Source organism: Trachinotus anak, unplaced genomic scaffold (genome assembly GCF_046630095.1).
Source record: "Trachinotus anak isolate AG129_WGS33_773 ecotype Australia unplaced genomic scaffold, CSIRO_AGI_Tana_v1 ptg000003l, whole genome shotgun sequence".
Taxonomy (NCBI): Eukaryota; Metazoa; Chordata; class Actinopteri; order Carangiformes; family Carangidae; genus Trachinotus; species Trachinotus anak.
In genome coordinates this window covers 842,914-863,564 of record NW_027273854.1, presented here as the reverse complement: position 1 = coordinate 863,564, position 20,651 = coordinate 842,914, and the positions used below count along the sequence as shown (strand labels likewise).

At 41.1% G+C, this 20,651-nt stretch overlaps 1 protein-coding gene across 3 annotated transcripts; it reads right to left on the bottom strand.

Moving 5' to 3' along the window:
• Positions 1–1,319: 1,319 nt before the first annotated feature.
• LOC139609659 (MBT domain-containing protein 1-like) lies at positions 1,320–20,411 on the bottom strand. Of its 3 annotated transcripts, XM_071464538.1 has the most exons (19): positions 19,528–20,408; positions 16,663–16,918; positions 16,418–16,551; positions 16,010–16,121; positions 15,474–15,553; positions 14,950–15,067; positions 14,484–14,618; positions 13,905–13,993; positions 13,271–13,369; positions 13,040–13,175; positions 12,665–12,720; positions 11,597–11,701; positions 11,134–11,281; positions 10,974–11,056; positions 9,170–9,407; positions 8,690–8,761; positions 7,873–8,061; positions 6,952–7,060; positions 1,320–5,934 (listed from the first exon to the last, which is right to left on the bottom strand). In XM_071464538.1, coding segments are annotated over exons 1-19 (2,181 nt in total). In that variant the 5' UTR covers positions 19,549–20,408; the 3' UTR covers positions 1,320–5,933. The 3 variants fall into 3 exon arrangements, 1 of the variants encoding a protein (XP_071320639.1); XR_011685307.1 differs by lacking the exons at positions 1,320–5,934; positions 6,952–7,060 and adding an exon at positions 8,973–9,048 and having other exon boundaries at positions 7,994–8,061; positions 19,528–20,411; XR_011685301.1 differs by lacking the exons at positions 1,320–5,934; positions 6,952–7,060 and adding an exon at positions 8,973–9,051 and having other exon boundaries at positions 7,994–8,061; positions 19,528–20,410.
• Between the last annotated feature and the right edge of the window lie 240 nt (positions 20,412–20,651).

Below are 20,651 nucleotides of genomic sequence, written 5' to 3'. Positions count from 1 at the left end.
TATAAATAAAATCAGTGCTGACAATGGAAAAAAGACTCAAACAGACTCATCAGCTGAATCCTACCCTCCTCAGCAGCTGACCCAGTCATCCCAAACATGACGGGACCCGCTGATCTCTGGTCTGGAGGTGGAGTCCAGAGGTTCAGGACACACACCAGGCTCAGATCCAGATCCAGATCCGGACCCGGACTGTGTGCTGATGACCTGACACTTCTCTCCTGTTACAGGCCTGAATGTGTGGAGCAGAGGCAGCAGAGAAACGGGGCCAAGAAATCCAGGTGACACCTTCAGTACTTCAGCTGACGAGTTATAATGTTGCTTCACTGATGATATAAAGACTCACCTGTATGATCCAGCTGTCCTCTGTGGTACCTGAGCAGCCTGGTGTTTACTGATACATTTATTTTCAAACATTTTTGAGATTCAAGCCAACAATTACACTGGGGAACAATTTGAAAAAAAATTCTGTTCAGTTAGATTTTTATGCTAAAATTGATCATTGATTCCAAAATTGCAGTCAGTTTTTTTTCTAGCACGTCAAGTTTTTTCTCCACAGCTCACCCTCCAGATAAGCAAAGTTCCACTGATCAGCTGTAGTAAGACTTGCCAGCTGATCACGATTGGACTCATCAACAGCTACGTGGCAACTTGTTTGTGCAGTCACAATGAGACAGTGCGGTGAGAGGAGTGCAGCTCCCAATATCAGTACTATCAATATCTGCAAACAGAAAGCTGGCATAGTAGGAATTAAGAGTATTTGTGCTGGCTTTTCTCTTAACCTTGTAACCATGGGCATACTGTTGTAAGTTCTATTTTGTTTTATGCTGTTTTTGTAGTTTTCAAAGCTTGTAACTATTCCATCTTAGTACAGTATTTTTCATATGTTTTAAGAAAACGGGGATCCTATAGTTCAAAAACTTGACGTGATAGAGAAAAACTGAGATCAGTTTTGGATTCCGCACCCAAAAATTAGTTAAAAACAGCTGTCAGACCTAACTCAACAAAAATTGTGTTCCCCAGTGTAATTTAAAAAAAAGCTGTTATTGAGGAAAAAAAACACATCATTTTCTCAGAAAAAGAAAATAGACCCAGTGCAGTTTGACCTGTTCTGAGAATATAAAATATAAACAATGAAGGAGAAATCTGGAAAAAATACATATTAAAGAAATGTCAGACATGTATATTTATATATATATATTATATATATTTTTTTTTTTAACTAAAACTCATCCCACATCTTTCATTAGTTTTTACCAAAAACTAAATAATTAATAACTTAACATTAATATGTTCAGGTGGAAAACAAATAACAAGTCATTATTTTCTCTGTTTCTTTTTATTGCATAAAAATGTAAAGTGAGTCATTTATTTTACACCTAAATGTAATAATCTCTTCACAATCATGCTGCCAAAAATTGCACAATGTATCAAAAAAAGCTTCATGAAAGTTAACATCAGTACATAACTACATTTTATGTGGTACATTTACAGTATATAGATCTATATCTATATCTATATATATATTTAAAACATTTGCATGTTTTGATAACAGTTCAGTAAACATCATGTTCACAGCATGAACAAGTGAACAACATGGACATTAACAGTATTGACAGGTTTTCATAAACCTCATCAGTGTGGGACACAAACAATGATTCAGATCTCACAGTTTTATCCATTGGCACATTGTAAAAAATCTTTATCAGTCTTGTTTTGGTTCTGCAGACTTCAGCTTTATGAAAATGATCTTTTCTGTGTTTTATTTTCTGCTGGCTCTGTCTTGCAGGTCTGACAGGGTAAATGAAAAAAAATCCACATTTACAGACCAGATACATTTGTAACAGCGGGAGAACACAAGACAAAGCTTATTTGCCTATTTTGAAATTAGTTCTATATCATGGGGAAAAGTCTTTGTAAAAGCAGCCCAAGGTGTCATCAGAAGTTGGGAGTGGCGGTGGTTGCAAATAGTTTTGTCAGGCTTGTTATTTACCTCGTTACCTTTACCAATCCAGTCCTGTTTTTAGTCTTGGTTTGGGTGCAAAATTAAGTTTTGAACTTTTCCAACTTTATATCCAATCCAAGATCTCAAATCTTAAAATGATAAACTCCTGATTATGATCTCACTATCTCACCATCTGGAGGTAAAAAAACTAAAAAGCAACCACTGACAGCCTTCCAGACTCATTTAAACATTATTTTTGTCATTGGGTCCCAAACCATAGTCTAAGAAAACACTGCCATTTTGTAAGTCACCAGTCCTATAAAAACCCATAAAATCCTCCTTCCCACTGCTGATATACACACAAAACATTGCAAACTGACAGAAGACAGCTAAATTTAAGGATTCAAATTATCACCTCAGCTCACAACATTCATTAATCCTTTAAATTGAGCAGTTTCCCTTTAAACACACATCAATCATTTTCTCCTTATACAAAATGTATTGCAAACAGCTCTGTCCAAAATACAAGAACAACTTCTTCACCAGGGTCACAAGACGGTTTGTCAAAATCATTCCATAGAAACATTATCAAATATGTATATATCATCTATAGATAGCACCATAATACAAATAAGACGTTTGACATTATTGGAGATTCAAGTACAAAAAGGCAACAAACACGAACAGACAACATACACACAGTAGTGCGACTAACAAGGATGGAATTAAAAACAGTTCCTAGTTTAGTGTGCAAGATGCTCAGACTAATGCATGCTCACACAGCTGAGTTTCAAACACAGACTCGTAATTTCTTTATGTTTTTCATTAAGAGCCCTATAAAACTTGATTGGTGCATAGGCATCATGCCTTTTTTTGCTAAACAACATACACCAAGACTGGATTATTATAGAAACCCATTTCCTCCAGAAAAAATGAGATAGATAGAAGATACATTTTTTTTTATTAAACATTAAAAAAAACTAATTATATGAGACATTAAGTCAAAACAATGAGATAGTACTTTTGACTTTTACATTTTTTTTTTCTATTTTTCACCCAATCTAAATTTTTTGCATTTTTTTTTCCTCCTGGCAGACATGGGCGTCCATATATTAAATTAGATTTAACCTGATTAAAACTGATCACGTTCACATTGGAAACTTATTAGCAGTGTTAATTTTGGAACTTCCATTTAGATGTATTTTTTGTATATTTATATAATTTTATGTTAGGTTTACTCACATTTTAGTTATTTGATTTTTTTTAGTTTTAACCAAGAAAAACTTAGACATTTTAGATTTTAGCATGTCTGATTTCACAGATGGATGCATTCAGAAAAAGACTTGGCATTATAGAGTGATTAATTTATTTTTCCACTTGTCCGTCTTTCACATAATAATTTAACCCTAACTAATTTTTTATTAGTGGACAAACATTGTATAAATTTCATCATAGTTATAGTTCTTAAAGGTAATTCTTTATTCAGTTTTAGACTTGCTTTTTTTGTGGAAAGAAGTTTGTCAACAAACATTTTTGTCGCAACTTTGGTTAACAAAATTAACACTACTCATTAGGTTTGATTGTCAATTACATTGTAGTTGCTTCAGTCTTATGTATCCACACTGCTCTATATCAACTAGCAAAGGCATTAGCTAAAATCAAGGGGACCTTCAAGGCCCCTCTTGGCCCTTTGACCTTCTTTTGACGACATGTTATATTGGACATGCTTTGATTTCTACGAACTACTTACAACGAGTTGCTTTTTGTAGAGACACAAAGGATGGAGCTGTGATTTGAATCAAATGCACACAAACTAGAGAATATTCACATTCAAATCTGTTATTAAAAATCACTCACAGCATTTATAAATTACATTACTGCCATCTTATTGTCCCTACACACTCTTTTTGACACATTCTGATTTGCACAAGCAAAGACGAATCTAACACTGAACATCACAGAGAGAAAAAATTGAACTCAACATGTAGTGATACTGAGCTGTTACTGTCAGCAACAACCATAAAATATAATGTGGGTCTGTCATTTTTGTTTTATGGCTGATAAGAGTCCTTCTTCAGCTACGTTGACACAAATGAAAAAAATGTCACTTTATTTTTGTCTTCTGCAGTTTTATCTAAAATGAAAATTGTTCTTTGCATCTGAAATATTATTTGAGCATGTTAAAATCCAATATTTGTTTACAATTCATGTTAATGTTATAATTTTAGCACATTAACATAATTGTTATAATTACAAAATTACATATTTTGGTGAATGCAGTGCCCTTACATAGGTTATAAATAATTTTATAAATCAAAATATTTGTTTGTATTCTTTTTTCTTTGTGAACCTTCAGCTCGATGATGCTATAAAGACAGTTAATCATATGAACTATTACTTTGTTACACATATTTTTTGTTAAATTATATTTTGTTATGTTTACCATCATTTTTTTTTAAATATGATCTTTATTATTGCAATTTCTTTTAATCAAATATACTCTTACAATCTGTTTTTGAAATAATCTTTTATATAATTTTGTTTATTATTTTTTAAATGCTAAAGATTATTTTAATCCTTTTTTAACACTTTGTGAGGTATTAATAGTTAGTGGAGACGTACATAAAACGTTAGCTGCTGAACTAACTCGAAAGAACTGTTTCGTATTGAAGGAAGTCTGACCCTGCTTCACATTCATACAGCTGTCCACATTCAACCACCAAGCTGCCTAATACAAAAACACTGGCATTTATACTGGTTATCACTGCGAATGTCCCAGTGAAAGAATTATCTGTTTAATTCTTTTGAAAAAATGATGCAGGGACTCTAAGTGTGATACACTTCTGCAGTAAAGAAATAAAATTAAAACATACATTCTTTGAGCAATAAGTAATTTGTGTCTGATCTAAACATAATCTGTTCATTGATTTTAGGAAAGATAAAAACAATCAGAGTTTCAACATCAGTTTTCTTATGAAACCCTTTGATTATTTAGTTAAAAATAACCAAATAAAAGTTGTGTAAACAACAGCTAGCTAACCCTAACCCTAACCCAACTTTGTCTATATGAAACAGTATGATGGCTTGGTGGCAGCGTTTAATCTTAATGTCTTGGTGAAATTAGTTGATTTTAATGGAATTCAACCTAATCAGTGGATTTTATCCAGGGATAGAGTAAATCCTAGTGAATCTTTTATGTTTAGCTTTGGTGAACGCAGACGAGTGAACAGAATCAAAAACAGTGGAAGCTAACATGACTTATTAGCTGTGTTGCTAAGATCCAGTTTTATTTAATGCTCCAGTTTTACTCTGACTCTGTTGGAGAATAGACTACTCCACAACAAAGACATTAAACTTTCAGCTGGACAGATTCTGAACACACAGTAACAATGTACTGTATCTAATGATTATCTGATTTGAATGTTAATTCTGATTGAGTGGCCTGCTGAACATGATTCTGTAACACTGCAGACATTTGGCAGCAATTCAAAAAACAAAAACAGTAGCTACCACAAGTCCTTGTTGGGTGTTTTCTTGTTTTGTGGCATCCTGACATCTTGTCAATCCAGAATCCAGACCACAGCATTCACACACATAAACACACTCTTACACTGTTTTTAAATGACTGCTAATCTCAACATGACATTACAAAGCATTCAGTATCATTATTATTACGTCAAGAGTTTTCACCCTCGAACACACCACACAAACACATACAAACAACAAAGATCTTGGTGGTAAAAAAAATCATTGTACAAAAGTTTTACCATTGTTCTTTTTTTCTTCTGTTGATCGTTTTCTTCCTCAGAGGAACCAAAAATGAGTAATGCTACTACACCTTTTTCTACTTCATTTGCTTCTGTGATCTGGTCTTGTTTGTCCAGTTTGCTCAGTCAGACCAGTCTGAGGTTGTGTAGTGTCACTTCAGTTGGCAGTAGGGCCATTTTCCCTCACGTGGGCATGAAATCAGTGTTGTGAAAGAGCATTTGTTCCTGGGAAAACCAAAACAGGAGATGACAGGACAGAATTTTGGAAAAGAGATTGATAGCTTGGTGAAACCAATTCAACACATGTCAAACAAATATCAAATATTTGCTGTTTCTAACTTCTCAAATGTGAGGATTTGGCATTTTTCTAGCAAACTGAATATCTATAGGATTTGGACTGCTGTTTGGAGAAAACTAGACATCTGAAGATGTCACCTTGGACTGTAGGAAATAATTATTATTAATAATAATAATAATAATAATTAAAAATTTACTGTCACTTTATACAGTCCTGTGGCTAAAGAAATTCTGAGTCTTCCAGTAAGATGGGGCTTAAGGAGAGTAAAATATTTTAATATTACTTGAGCCACTTTTATAAACATTTGGCTGGTGTTAATCCTCTAGCTAGCTAGCTTTTACTGGCAGTTAGCAAGCCAGCTAGCAAGCTAGTAGGCTATGTTGGCTGGATAGCACTAGCAGGTCCCCAGGTAGAGAACTGATTCAGTTTTTAGGAATAAAACACTTGTGGGGAACTGCTAAATCCTTTAGTTTTTGCTGGCTTTAAAGTAGTCAGTTTCAAAATAGTCTAAAAAAATACAGCTATTATGCACACAATACCAAATTTAAAATGTAGAATATAAACACCTCCCAGGGTTGCTAAATTTTCCGAAATGCTAGCTATGCCACTATCACCAAGCTTCCAACACAACCTAGGATTTCATGAATGTGAGCAGATTAATTTTGGTCTGACCTGACACCAAGCGAAAGAGGGAAACACTGAGGAGTAAAAACTGTGGGGTTTTGACGAAAGGGGAGTGGTATCCTGCAGAGGGCAGTCAGCTGAAGTCATTTACAGTTTCTGCTTACTGCTGACAGGGTGTAGCATGTTTTAAGTGTGTCCAAAAAAATTAAAAATAACTCTGATTTTATCAAAGTAGATGATTTCATGAGGCTTGAAATTCTAGACAAGAGAAGGATAGACGGATGGAGTGTTAAAGGCAGTGAGGGATGGATGAGGCCTACTACTGGTCCTGGTTGGTGAAGAACTCTCCAGAGGATCCATTGGTTTCTGTTTCAGTCCTTTCAGAATATAACTCTGTCCCTTCAGAATTCTCCTCTTTAATCTGTGAACCTGCAGAAACAGAGAGGACATTAGCAGTGCTCTCAAGCAAATTTTCAGGTGAGCAGTATTTTGGTAAAACAACCACATTTTAAAATCTAAATGGCTGAAAATGTAATATTGTGACATTGGTAATATTAATATTGAGGCCCTTTCTGCATTGTGAGGACCTTTCTGCATTGAGAGGACCTTTCAGCAATGTGAGGACCTTTCTGTAGTGCAAGGACCTTTCTGCATTCTGAGGAACTTTCTGCATTGTCAAGGCCTTTCTGCATTGTGAGGACCCTTCTGCAGTGTGAGGACCTTTCTGCATTGTGAGGACCCTTCTGCAGTGTGAGGACCATTCTGCATTGTGAGGACCCTTCTGCAGTGTGAGGACCATTCTGCATTTTGAGGACCCTTCTGCAGTGTGAGGACCATTCTGCATTGTGAAGACCTTTCTGCATTGTGAGGACCTTTCTGCATTGTGAGGACCCTTCTGCAGTGTGAGGCCCTTTCTGCATTAAGTGGACCTTTCTGCATTGTGAGGACCCTTCTGCAGTGTGAGGCCCTTTCTGCATTAAGTGGACCTTTCTGCATTGTGAGGACCTTTCTGCATTGTGAGGACCTTTCTGCATTGTGAGGACCTTTCTGTAGTGTGAGGACCTGCGTGCACTGAGAGAAAATTTGTTGAGTTCATGCTATTTCACATGTTTGAAGGTTTATACTTGATTTTAAGGTTCCTGTTAGAATGAGGTTTAGGTACGCTGGGTTCTGGGCTAGGGAATGAATCATGTCAATGAGGGTCCTCAAAACAATATAAACATATGTGTGTATATAAATACCTGCCCCCCCCTCGGTATTAGAGCTGCTCTCTAGGTCTGCAGAGAGGGGTTGGGCTGCTGAGGCAGGAGTAGGGGGTGATGGGTAATCTGGGGGAGTCTCGTTCTCATCTCCTGACAGGTTCCTGGGGACGCCTGTTACCATGGCACCAGAGAGACTGACGGGTCGCTTAGCGATGGGCAACTTCCTCTCTGAGAGATGCAGGTAATGTCAGTTAAATAGTGTCAGTTGTAGGTGTAAAGGTTTCTGTTCTCTAACAACTGGAAATACACTCAGATATGGCACTTTCTGCAGTTTCTTACAAAGTTTTGCTGAATCTTGCACAAAAAAACCCCCCCAAAAACCAATTTATATATTATTGTTATATTTAACAATTAATTAATTGTTTGGTCTATAAGACATCAGAACAGTCAAAAATGTACATCAAAATTTCCTATAATGCAAGTTAAGTAAATGTCTTATTTTTCCTGACCAACATTAAAATGTTGTAAATGTAAAAGCAGCAAATTTACACATTTAAGATGGAACGATCAACTCTTTGGCATTTCTGCCTGAAAAATGAATTAAAAAGATTTATTAAATATCAAAATAGTTGGAAATTAATATTATCTAATAATGAATCTCTAGTTTAAAGATTTTATAACAGCCAGATTCTGAACTCAGCATACTGGGATCAAACCAAATCAAACACATCTTACAGTAGACTGAATATTTCTATAAGACTGTACGTTAACTCATTGAAACCTGTCTGATGGGAACATATTCTTCTTCTTCATCACTTTAACATTACTGTCACAACTTAAAGACACAGAGACTCACTTTTCTTTTGTCCCTTGTACTGTTGGGATTTCTTCCTCTGTTTGGATGCTGCTGATTGTAGTTCTCTGGAACCTGAGGCACACATACAATTTAGTCTGTACCTAATTCCATCAAGCTAAATATTAACTCCTTGCAGTAAATTTAATATACTACTGCTGCTTGTGCATAGGAATATGGTAGTTAAATGGTCTAGAAAATGTAGTTCCAAAGGAAAGGACTGTTTGACAGCAGAGGACGTGGTGAAAATATTCAAAATAAATCGTACACTTAAACTGGTATGAACCTTTTTCTGCTGACTTCGTCCGCAGTAGCTCATCACTCAGCTCCTACTGCTTCTCTGAACTGGAGCTGATCTGAATCTACTGAAGGTAACACACTGACTTCAGATCAGTACCTCACAGAACCACACATGAAAAACCCAACTGTCACTTTAAGATCTGAGGTGAGTTGTACTTCATGATTAAGGTGAGAGTGTGTTACCTGCGTTTACAGCTGGAGGCTGCAGCTGGTATCCAGTCAGCTGACACCATCCAACCGGGTACAGGTCAGGTGACTCACAGTCCACCCACTGGTCGTACTCGTCCTCCCAGCCGTCAAAGTGTATCCGTAGCAACCGGTGGACGACGCGAGTCACTGTGGCGACGCAAACCAGCCGAGGCTCCATGAGGTCCACGGCCTCCAGCTTCATACCAGGATGGAAACCGTGGTTGGGGACGTCCTGGTGGTGGTGGGGAGGGGGTGGGGGGGGGGGGGGGGCAGTCATGGAAAGTAACTGAGTACATTTACCCATGAACAGTTTCAAGGTAGTATTACTTCAGTACTTTATAGTTCTCCTTCATTACATTTCAGAGGGAAACATCAACACTTTTTACTGAACTGCTTTTACTCATGGAGCTTAAAGTTTTTCTGCAAATGCAACTTTTACAAACGTGACGATTTACAAACTGTAATGTTCTAAACTGATCATTTCCAACCATTTTGTCTCGTGACCCCTCACAAAAACATCTGCTGAGTCTCCTGTCATGTATCAAATGTCAAATAAATTTGTCATCATTTATCATTTACTTACCAAAAACTGAATTCAGACCCCGAGGTTGGGACCAGTGGACTAAACTGTCTAAAGGTATCTGATGTAGATAAAGCAGCTCCACCTGGAGCAGCTCCAACAATGGAATGTTGCTGAAGCATTGTCAGTCACTGGAGACGGTTCACTTCAGGACTTTAATTACATTTACTGAAGATACTTCTGTACTTTGACTTCACTGAGACTCTGAATGCAGGACTTGTACTGGTGTATCTGAGGATTTCTTCCAGCACTGCCACAGTCCTGATCCAGTCCAGATGAGCTCCACTATGTTTATCTTGATAGATTTTTAACTGGACGTTATCTGGACTGAACTATTTCACACTATTAATCTTACAAAAGTGAAAGATGATGATGTTTTAAAGAAGCAGTGTGTTGGTTGATTAATTAAAGGTTCTGTAAACCATCATCACTGCCTCTGGATGTTGCACTGGACCACCTGCATCTCACACCAAAACAAAGGCTTCAAAGGCCACACCCCAGGGATCAGTCACACGAATGACACTGATGGAGCTGGTAAAAACTTCCTGAATGTTCCTTTTTGGATCTCAACTCTTTCTGTGTTGGAGCCTTTTTAAAGAAAATGTGGTTTCTTCTTCAGGAGAGGAAATCCTGAAGGTCACTTTCATCTGAACGCTGCGTACTGTGTCACCTCGTCTGTGGGCGGAGCCTGTGTGTTTATAGACGTGGTGAGGACCAATGGTTTAACAGGAGGGACTCACATGCACTAACATGCACATGCTCGAGACCAGCAACCAAAACAAAGGCCAGAAAAACTCAGATTACATCACACACAGAGGGGGCGTGGCTTCATTCTCTGCTCAGGACGCCATGACTCCACTTTATCTTTACATAGAAAATAGTTGTTTGTTGCTGTTTTATTGTTTAAAATGTGGTTAATAGAACCTTTAATTTGCAGATTATCTTCTTGATTAATTGTTTGGTCTTCAAAACGTCAGAAAATACTGAAAAATTACAAGTTCCTAAAGACACATCTTCAAATTTCTTCTGTTGTGCAGCAGATGTTCAGTTATTTTAATGTCAGACAAGATAAAGCAGCTGAGACGTCTGAAGCTCTGGAACCATCAGAGAATTTTTCCATCTTTCACAAGAAAAGGTTCAACAGCTCAATCGATCATTGAAATAGATGCTTAACTTGTTCCATTAATCGACTGTTTCAGCTCCAGTGTCTGGTCTCACCTTGTTGAAGAGGTTGACTGGAGCAGCCACAGCCTTGGTTTCCTTCAGATACTCAAACCATCTGAAGGGGAGACTGGTGTAACCTAAGAGACAGGAAATCAGTTTCATTTATTCTCAGCCTTCCGTAGGTGGCGGTGTGGTGTGGTGGGGTAGCCGTTACCTCTGGGGGGGGTCAGCTCGATGTTGTTGATCTCACAGAAGCCGGCGGGGAAGATGGAGGGAGAGGTGGAGTGATAACAGAACCAGTCTGAACCGTCCGCCGCCTCTGAACCGTCGATGCCGATCATCAGATACCCGTCAGCCAGGACCTGCAGGAGGAGGAGGAGAGCGAGTCAACGCTCTTCACCACCAAGGATGAAGGTTTCTGTCATCAGGAACTGAAGGAGGGGCGTCTACGTTTCATAAGTCACAGTCCTGATCAGTGAAATATTGATGAGTGACACCTGAAGGCTGGCTGCAAATCCTTACATATCCACGTCAGGGCCAGCATGATGGTCTCAGAGCTTTGATATGATTGGTTTACAGTTGAACACAGAGAGTGAGCTGCTCAGTGATTTGTCCTCCAAAGTTAAACTGAGGATCGTCTGGAGCTGACAGATGTCCACAGACTGGCGGCTCCTCACCTTCCTGACTGTGGCCACACAGATGGCAGACAGGTTCAGAGGGTCGATGGCCTCCAGCTTCATTCCGTCCTCGAACCACGGGCCGCTCTGATCCACCTCCTTCACCTGAACAAGTACACAGAGACGTTTACAGCGTTTAAACGAATGAAGCTCTACACCTGCATGCACTGACTGACGGATTGTCGCTTCTGATTGGTCAGTCTGTGCTTCAGTCCTACCTGTGGGTAGTGACTGAAACTGCTTTGAATTTAAGCAGCTGAAATGAGGAGCTTAGATCCAGATCCAGAGGGAGCTCTGAGTAGAGTGTTTGGACTGGGATCAGTCTGACCTGATCTAATGGGACCAATACTGAGGAGGTCAAAGGTCGGCACTACCCAAAAAACTACAGGTGGAGTGCAGTGATCTGAGAAGGTGCGGATGAGGTGCAGTCAGGTCTTACGCTGCCCCCCTGTGGTACCAACATGGTACAAACAGATATTCTCTTGATTTTAGATCTGAGGCTGAACAGAGGTAACAAGGCGTCCAACATAAATCTAGCTGTGACCAATTCTACAAATCAGACAGAGGGAGTCTGACATCAAGAGCTTTTTTTTCTTCTTCCTTCTTTATAAAGAATAAAACAGGAAAGATGGAGGCTTGGTGCTCCCTGCTGCTGATTGGCTCAATGCACTTTATTTATTTATTTAAATGACACATGGCACCATGCTACCCTCATTGTTCTAATGTTTTATTGTGTTAACGGTTTTTTTTCTTTTTTTTTTGTCCTGTTTTTGTACCTCAGGGAGTGTTACCTGAATTTCATTATATTGTTGTATGACTCCAATATAATGACAATAAAGCTACTACTACAGGAGTACATACAGAGGAACATACAGGAGAACATACACAGGAACATACAGGAGAACAAACAGAGGAACATACAGGAGTACATACAGAGGAACATACAGGAGAACAAACAGAGGAACATACAGGAGTACATACAGAGGAACATACAGGAGAACAAACAGAGGAACATACAGAGGAACAGACAGGAGAACATACAGGAGAACAGACAGGTGTGGTTCTCACCTTGGCGAACAGCTGTCCCGGGGCGTCCACCTGACCGTCCAGCTTCTTCGACACATCTGGAGACAAACACAGACTCTGCTCAGCAGCCTGCAGCAGCTTAAACTGAATGTTTTCTGAATGTAGTCTGGTGACGTCTCCACCTGAACCAGGTGTGCTTAGAACCAGAACAAAGACAGAGGAACACTGAGAAGAGATTTTGATGAGTTCAACTGGTCACATGAGGCTTTTGGATGAAACCAAAACTTAATTAAACCTTGCTGCACTGATCAGCTTTTATTTTTATAGGAACAGAGGATCAGTTTGTAGCTTCCTGTCCGGTTCAGTCTGTGTTCCACCATTCGCCACCTGCTCAGCAGCAGGGGAGCCTGGACTCACCAGATCGTTTGAAGCGGTGTCCGATGGATCGAGACCAGCCGATGCTGTGGATCAGAGGACTGTACATGTGACACCAGAAGTCATCCGTCCCGTCATCACACTCCTCGTACACCAGACGGAGACGACCGCCGATCACCTGCACACACACACACACACACACAAAGGTCATGATGTCATTTCAATGATGTCATTTCTCTGGGTTGAGGACCTCGGTTCCACAGTATGTCCCACCTGTTCCACCAGAGCAACCCGAGTCCGACACAGGTGAGTCTTATCCACCACCTCCACCCTCATCTGCTTCTTAAAGGGAAACTGCATGCTCTCCTGCACCTGGAAGAGGAAGAGGAGGAAGAGGAGGAGGAGGAGGAGGAAAGTGACGACATCTTTATGAAGCAAGTGTCCTTTAGAGAAGACTTAGACATGGTCCCGAGGGTGCGACAGGTGTGTGGGAGGTACTATAGAGTCTGACTGACTGTTCACCTGTGTTCATGATGTGTGGTCTGAGCTTTGATCTCCAGAATGTGGATCCACTCATCGACCTGAATCCTTCATTCAATCTAAGTTTATCGTTCATTGTCAGTCGAGTCGTAAATAAAGGTTGAGTTCAAATCTGTGATCAACAGAAACCCGACAGCTGCCATGAATCCACATTAGCATTAACTCAGCTGATCAGTGCTGACGACCTGAACACGAGTTGAGCAGCAGCAGATCTGAAATATTGATAACTGATTGGTACTGATGGAGCTGGAGCTCCTGGTCCACAGCTCAGAGGTTTGGTTTGGAAACACATGATGTGTAAGACGCACAACACGTTGTAGGTTAGTGGCTAATGACTGGAATGTGTGCATGTGTGTGTGTGTGTGACCTTGGAGGAGAAGTCTGGCGGCAGTGTTTTGGATCCCGTCAGTCTTTTAATCAGGAAGGTTTTCCAGTTGGTGAACCTGTGCAGGATGGCTGAAAGAACAAACAGACGGATGGCATCAGCCAATCACAAGACACCACCCGCCCCCAACTCCCTCAGTGGGCTGATCTCATTGGCTGTGTCTGAAATCACTCACTACTCCCTGTAGAGTCCATTATATAATGAGTTCACCACTCAGCTGTGCAGTCTGAACAGTACAGTGAGAGTTATTATGGCCTATATAGTGGACTCATAGTATCCCACAATGCATCATGAAAAGTAGTGCAAAGCAATGGTCACTAACCAAGCATTATATACCATCATGCATTGCGCTCGTGGTGAAAGACTGCTGAGCTCAGAGTATCGTCCTCTACAGGAAGCTGCCTGGATACTGAGGAGGGAGCAGTGAACGAGGGAGTGAAGACCAGCTCCTGGTTCTTACTCCTTCACCTCCTTCACCTCCTTCCACTGACTGATGTCACACTGTTCGTATTGACTCCCCCTGTGGAGCCTCTCGTGAACACACAGTTGGTTCTCTCTTACTCTGAGGGGGGACCAGAGGCTTTCCTCCAGCTGCACACCAGCCGACCGGGTGGATGTCCTGCACGCACAGGTTCAACCAGAAGTCTCTGGTGGAGTCGCTGTCGAAACCTTCATAACGCAGCAGGGCTTTAAAACCTGCACACACACACACACACACACACACACACACACACACACTAAAATAATTCATGTGGTGCTTGCACACCTTAAAGCGACAGGTGTGTAGGCTCAAAAATCATAACTACAGGACAAAAGTGTTGCACAGTGTGCAGAATTTTTGCCTTTTGTTCTCTATTGTCAATAATCAATAACCAATCATCAGCCTCCAGGTCTGAAACATCAGTAAAAGCTGCAGTTCCTCTAATGACCACTAGAGTCTGGCTCCAGCAGTGAGTCAGTCCCCAGAGGCCCCATGTTCAAATGTCCAACTTTACAGCAGAAAGAAACGTGGATTTATAGAACTCACCTGCCAGTTTAATGATGCCAGCGATCCAGTAAACCTTCATGGGCAGACCACAGTCAGTGTTTGGGACTTCGACCCGAACGCCTTCACTGATGCCGCCCCACGACTTCCCCATCGGGACCTTGACAAGAGACAAACCACGTTTCATCAAAACGACACCACGACCACAACAAACCAGTCAGTGACAAAAAATCTCTGATCAGACTCACCTGTCACCTGTCAGACGCTTTTATCCAAAGTGACTCACAAGTGAAGGACAACAGTAAAGCTACAGTGCAGTGGGAAACCTTCATCATCATCATCATCGTCATTTTTTAGAATTTCATGCTTCAATATCTTCTGATCATAGTTATTTAATAATGTGTTTATCACAAACATATGTTGTTTTTTTAAGTTTATAACTTATTATAACTGCTGCACATGGCCTAACAGGGAGGAAAACAGTTGTACTGAAAAGATAACAACAGCCTGTGGGAGCAGGAGTTAATGTGTGTGTTAATGTGTGTGTTAATGTGTGTGTCACCCACATGTTTAAAACAGCTGACCGGTGCTCCCATCACTTCTCCATCTCCAAGGTAACGACCCCAGTCAAACACCTCCACAGGAACTGCAGCAAACACACAACAGACACACAAACACACACAAGCTGAAAGGAGGAACACACTTTATTGTTGCTGCCATGAAGTCATTTGAAAGTCAACAAACTTTCAAATGTTCTGCATTAGTTTGTTATAATCTGCAGAGCGCAACACAAAAAGACTGAATCAGATTAGTCGACCTGTTGTTACTCAGAGCCTCTCCTCCGATTGGCTCAGATCCTCTCTTCTGATTGGCTGACTGACCTGTTGCTACTAGAGCTCCAGAGAGAAGCCCGAGAAAGGAGATGTAAAACTACACTGAGATGGTTTTTGGTTCTTAAAACCACAGATATATCTTCTGATGGAGATCAACACTTCAGATAAAACACAGGAGAAGAGCTAAACTTGTATCTTTAAGAGTGAATTTGGTTCTTGATAAAGTTTGTTTTTCAGAGTCTGGACAGGATCATCAGAACCAGACTCACCGCTCTTCTTCACGCCGCTGTGCTGGTTGGCCTGATGCTGAGCGTACGCAGCCAGTTTGGTCATCAGAGGCTGTTTCTGAAGAACCTTGGCCTTCTTAGTGGGAGGCTTCCCCTTTAAGAGAAGGAGTGTAACTCAATGCACATCACACAGACACACACCAACAACACCAGTCAAAAGATATGTAAAGAGATATTTATATGAGCAAATACAGCTGATTGACAGCTGATCAGCAGCTGATGCAGCTGTGCAGACTGACATCAGAAACCTGATATCCAGTGTTTCCTCCATTTCCATCACTGCAGGACATCAACGTGCTTTTTACAGAACAGACAGGTAACACAGACGCAGGTTCTCTGCCTCGTCTCCACAGCTTTGTAACAACAGCAGGTGTGGGTTTGTGCGTGTACCTGCAGTCTGGCGAGGATGCTGGCCTTCTTGGAGTTGGAGGAGTAACTTCTGGAGCAGGAGACGCTGCAGAAACGTTTGGTTTTACTGTAGAAAGCATCTCGGACTCCCACCATACCACACATCTCACAGGTCGCTGGGTGAAACACACACAGAGACTCTCTAAGGTCGGGTTGTGTTGTTTAGTTTTGTGTTTTCACTTTAACGTCTTGTCCCTGGTCTGAAAATGTGTCGGCCTCATACTGACCCATGCCCGCCTTCCCATCAGGATAGGTGTACACCTGTCCATTGGTCTTGATGAGTGTGAGGGAGGAGGAGGAGGTGGGGGTGAGTTGAGTCACTCCTCCTCCTCCTCCTCCTCCTCCTAAGTCTTCGTCCTCACTGTCCTCTGGGCTGGAGGCTCCGCTCCCCCCGCTGGACTCGGTGCTGCAGCTGCTCCGGTCCTCCTCCAAACCGTCCAACATCCCAAAGGAGTCCCGGCGTTTCCTGGACGAACGCTCCACCTGAGGGCGGAGGAGACACAGGCAGACTAGTTATACTAGTTACCAACAGCCAGACTTTAAAGAGGTTAGTGAGGTGAGCCACCTCTGGATCATATTATCATGAAAATAAAGACACTTTTAGTTAATAAAACACAAACCATCAGAGAAAAGAGCTGCTCACACAACAAACACCAGATATTTAATGAGCAAGGCTGCTGTCATCTACTACAATGATTAGTTAATCAACAGATAATCAATCAGGATCTATTTCAAAAATGTTATTTCTCAAGCAGAGACACCAAACACTGGCCCTGGTTCAGAGCTAAAATCTGCTGCTTGTCTTCATCTTGTCTGAGGTAAATCAATAAGTTTAGACTGTTGATCAGTCAAAAACACTATTCACTGTTATCTGACTGTTATCTGTTTAAAAACCAAATCAGTAACAGCTTGATTAAAATAATTATTCTGCATTCTATTGATGATTTTAATGATTTTAAAGTTGCAGCCATAAACTAAATTTTAACTGAATTAAATTCAAACTAAATTTTAAGCGAATGATGGATATTTTCTTTAAAGCTGAAGCAACGAAAGTCTCTGAACTGAATCATTTATTAGCAAAGATTAAAATATTCACCTGTTGTATCTTTTCACTGTGAATATTTGCAGGTTTACATCTGTTGGTCGCTTGATTTGACAGGTGAGTCATGTTTGAAGCAGCTTCTGATACTTTTTGGATCAAATGATTGATTGAGAAAATAACTGCCTGGGTAATCAATAATAAAGTTGATCATTTGTTGCAGATAACATCCAGGTATGAGAACCTGAGGCTCTGGAGCAACTGGACCAGGGTAGTTTTCCTCAGGACATAATGGGAGGATCAGAGGTCAGAGGTCAACCACTTTCCCCACCAGCTCCATCTGCTGGACTGTGGCTCTGGTCCTTTTTATTTAATAAAAGCTACAATATTTCCCTCTGAAATCTGCTGGAGTAGAAGTAGAAAAATCACACATCGATATCAGGAAGTCCAGGATCTCTGATATTAAACAACAGAAACCTGAATCTGTGGACAAAACCAGGACATGGTCCACCAGTCCTGATCCAGCAGTCCTGGTCCACACTCCTGCAGGAGGACTGGAAGAACTAGATCACATTCTTCCAACAAGAATGCCTCCAGGTGGATGAGTTAGTGCAGGTACTCAGGTTTCACAGGTGTGTGTTCCTATAATGTAGTTGATTTTTTTCAATACATCCACCTGTATCTGTAGGAACACACACACGCACACACGCACGCTAACCTGACAGCTGTTGCATTCAGTGTTTTGTATGAGTGAGTTTGGAGCCGTGTTACCTGCTGCCAGCACCACTGCAGTGCGGAGAGAGAGAGAGGCTGACTGTCAGCACAGAGAGAGAGAGAGAGGCTGACTGTCAGCACAGAGAGAGAGAGAGAGGCTGACTGTCAGCACAGAGAGAGAGAGAGAGAGAGAGAGAGAGAGAGAGAGGCTGACTGTCAGCACAGAGAGAGAGAGAGAGAGAGAGAGAGAGAGAGAGAGAGAGGCTGACTGTCAGCACAGAGAGAGAGAGAGAGAGAGAGAGAGAGAGAGAGAGAGAGAGAGAGAGAGAGAGAGAGAGAGAGAGAGAGAGGCTGACTGTCAGCACAGAGAGAGAGAGAGAGAGAGAGAGAGAGAGAGAGAGAGAGAGAGAGAGAGAGAGAGAGAGAGAGAGAGAGGCTGACTGTCAGCACAGAGAGAGAGAGAGAGAGAGAGAGAGAGAGAGGCTGACTGTCAGCACAGAGAGAGAGAGAGAGAGAGAGAGAGAGAGAGAGAGAGAGAGAGAGAGAGAGAGAGAGAGAGAGGCTCCGTGGGCTCGACAAGCGACCGTGTCAGCGCGAGAACAAGAGACACCGAATGACCTCCAGAATTCTGCCAATTTTAAGTTTCCTCGATTGTAGACAACGACGTGTGGTCCACATAACACAACTCGAGAGTGTTTGTGAATCAGCTAATGCCTCCATTAAATTCGGCGGATTTTAAATGCACCTAGCAACACAGTTTGTTAGTGAAATGACATTTTTTCATGACAGGTTCACCTTGCCAGTCTGTGGTGAATGTGGAGGGAAAGCAGCGAGGCAGCAATAAAAGTGAAATTTCGCTGAATGACAAGTTGCTTGGTGTGGTGCGTACATGCCGAGTTAAAGGGTGTCTCGTCCGATCTGGTAAACCTCTAAAAAAAATCTGGTCAGTGAGAAATGTGCCTTTGTGACTAAGCGAGGAAACCTAATATCGCAGGATTTTCAGTGGAGTTTTGGAAGGAGACTGTGATCAACGGGCAAAGCATTTATAAATGTTGAAGTTGTGACTGATTTAAGAGCTACTTTGGACAGTATGCAGGCGCCGAATAAAAACGTACCACGAACTATTTCGTGATCAGTTTAAAAGTAATTTTAATTCGGTGTGCAATTTTATTAGATAGCGAGAGAACCTAAAAATATCAGATTTCTCAGTGGAGTTTTGTCTGGATTTTCTGTCACTGACTGCTTGGAAGCAGCCTTTACCGCCGCTGTGAACCGCTATCACAACCACAACAAAGAAGTGAAACGCGGGCTCCCGCCGGACAGATGCCTCCGGACTCACCAGGTCTCTGGGGGTTTCCATCGGGCCGGACCACAGCACGACAGTCTCTCTGAAAACCTAAACCCCGCAGAAATAGTCTTTAAAACCCAACGGCAGACATATCAACAAAATTATCATAGCTGCGATGCGCAGGCGCCGTGATGGTAAATGCGAACCTCTGATTGGCTGACGGCTCTGCTTCGTGTGCAGAGTTCAGATGAGACGGTGAGTCGCCTCCAGCGACCCCTGCTGGACAGAGCGGGAACCTCAGCGATGATCAACCAGCTGATTGTCTCCAGTGTCTGAGTCCAAGTACACATTTACTTTGAGTTAAATAAAAATATTGACACGGAAGCGTAAAAATAATCTATTATACGTAAAATCCTACTTTTAAAATCCTGATTAAATCAAAGAATCAAAAGTATCTCCAACAAAATGTTCTGAGTATATTAAAAGTGAAGAGCAAGGTAGGACAGCCCATTTGGTCTCCTCAAGGTCAAGGTTTGTGACTAAGGTCACCAGGCATTTGCTCTTAGAGCCCCCACACTCTGAACTCCCTCCTGACTCAAATCAGATGCTGTATCTCATGTTTTATCTCTTGTTTTATCCCTAATTATTGTTTTTACATATTCTATTGCCTCTCTTCACTTATTGTCAGATCCTTACATAATGTTTATATATACGATGTGTTTTTAGTCATACTGCTCAGGCTCTTTGGCTTCTCTTTCATCTGTTTTATTTTTCTGTGAAGCATGAATGTAAAAATAAAAATGTCTGTGGATTTCTGAATGAAAAAATGAAAAATCTGTTGACACGTGCTCATGTCATGTCGTGTGGTCAGACTGTGAGGCTCCCGGGCAGGGACAGGTGTCACCCCTCCCACACAGGACCCCCACACTGAACGAAGCAACCTCTTTATCATCATTTTGTATCTTTCGACTGAGCTCAGTCACTTTCAAATAAGAAATCTTGACAGTCACTTCATGCACAGGCTGTGACCTAGGGCCCCCTGACCTCTGGGCCCCCCCTGGCCTGTTCAGTAATTTATCCATGTTTCACTATGTCCTGTGAAGTGCTTTACTTACTCTAATTAAGCATAGCTTCTTTAAGTGTCATCTCTGACCTTTATGGGTTAAGAAATAAGT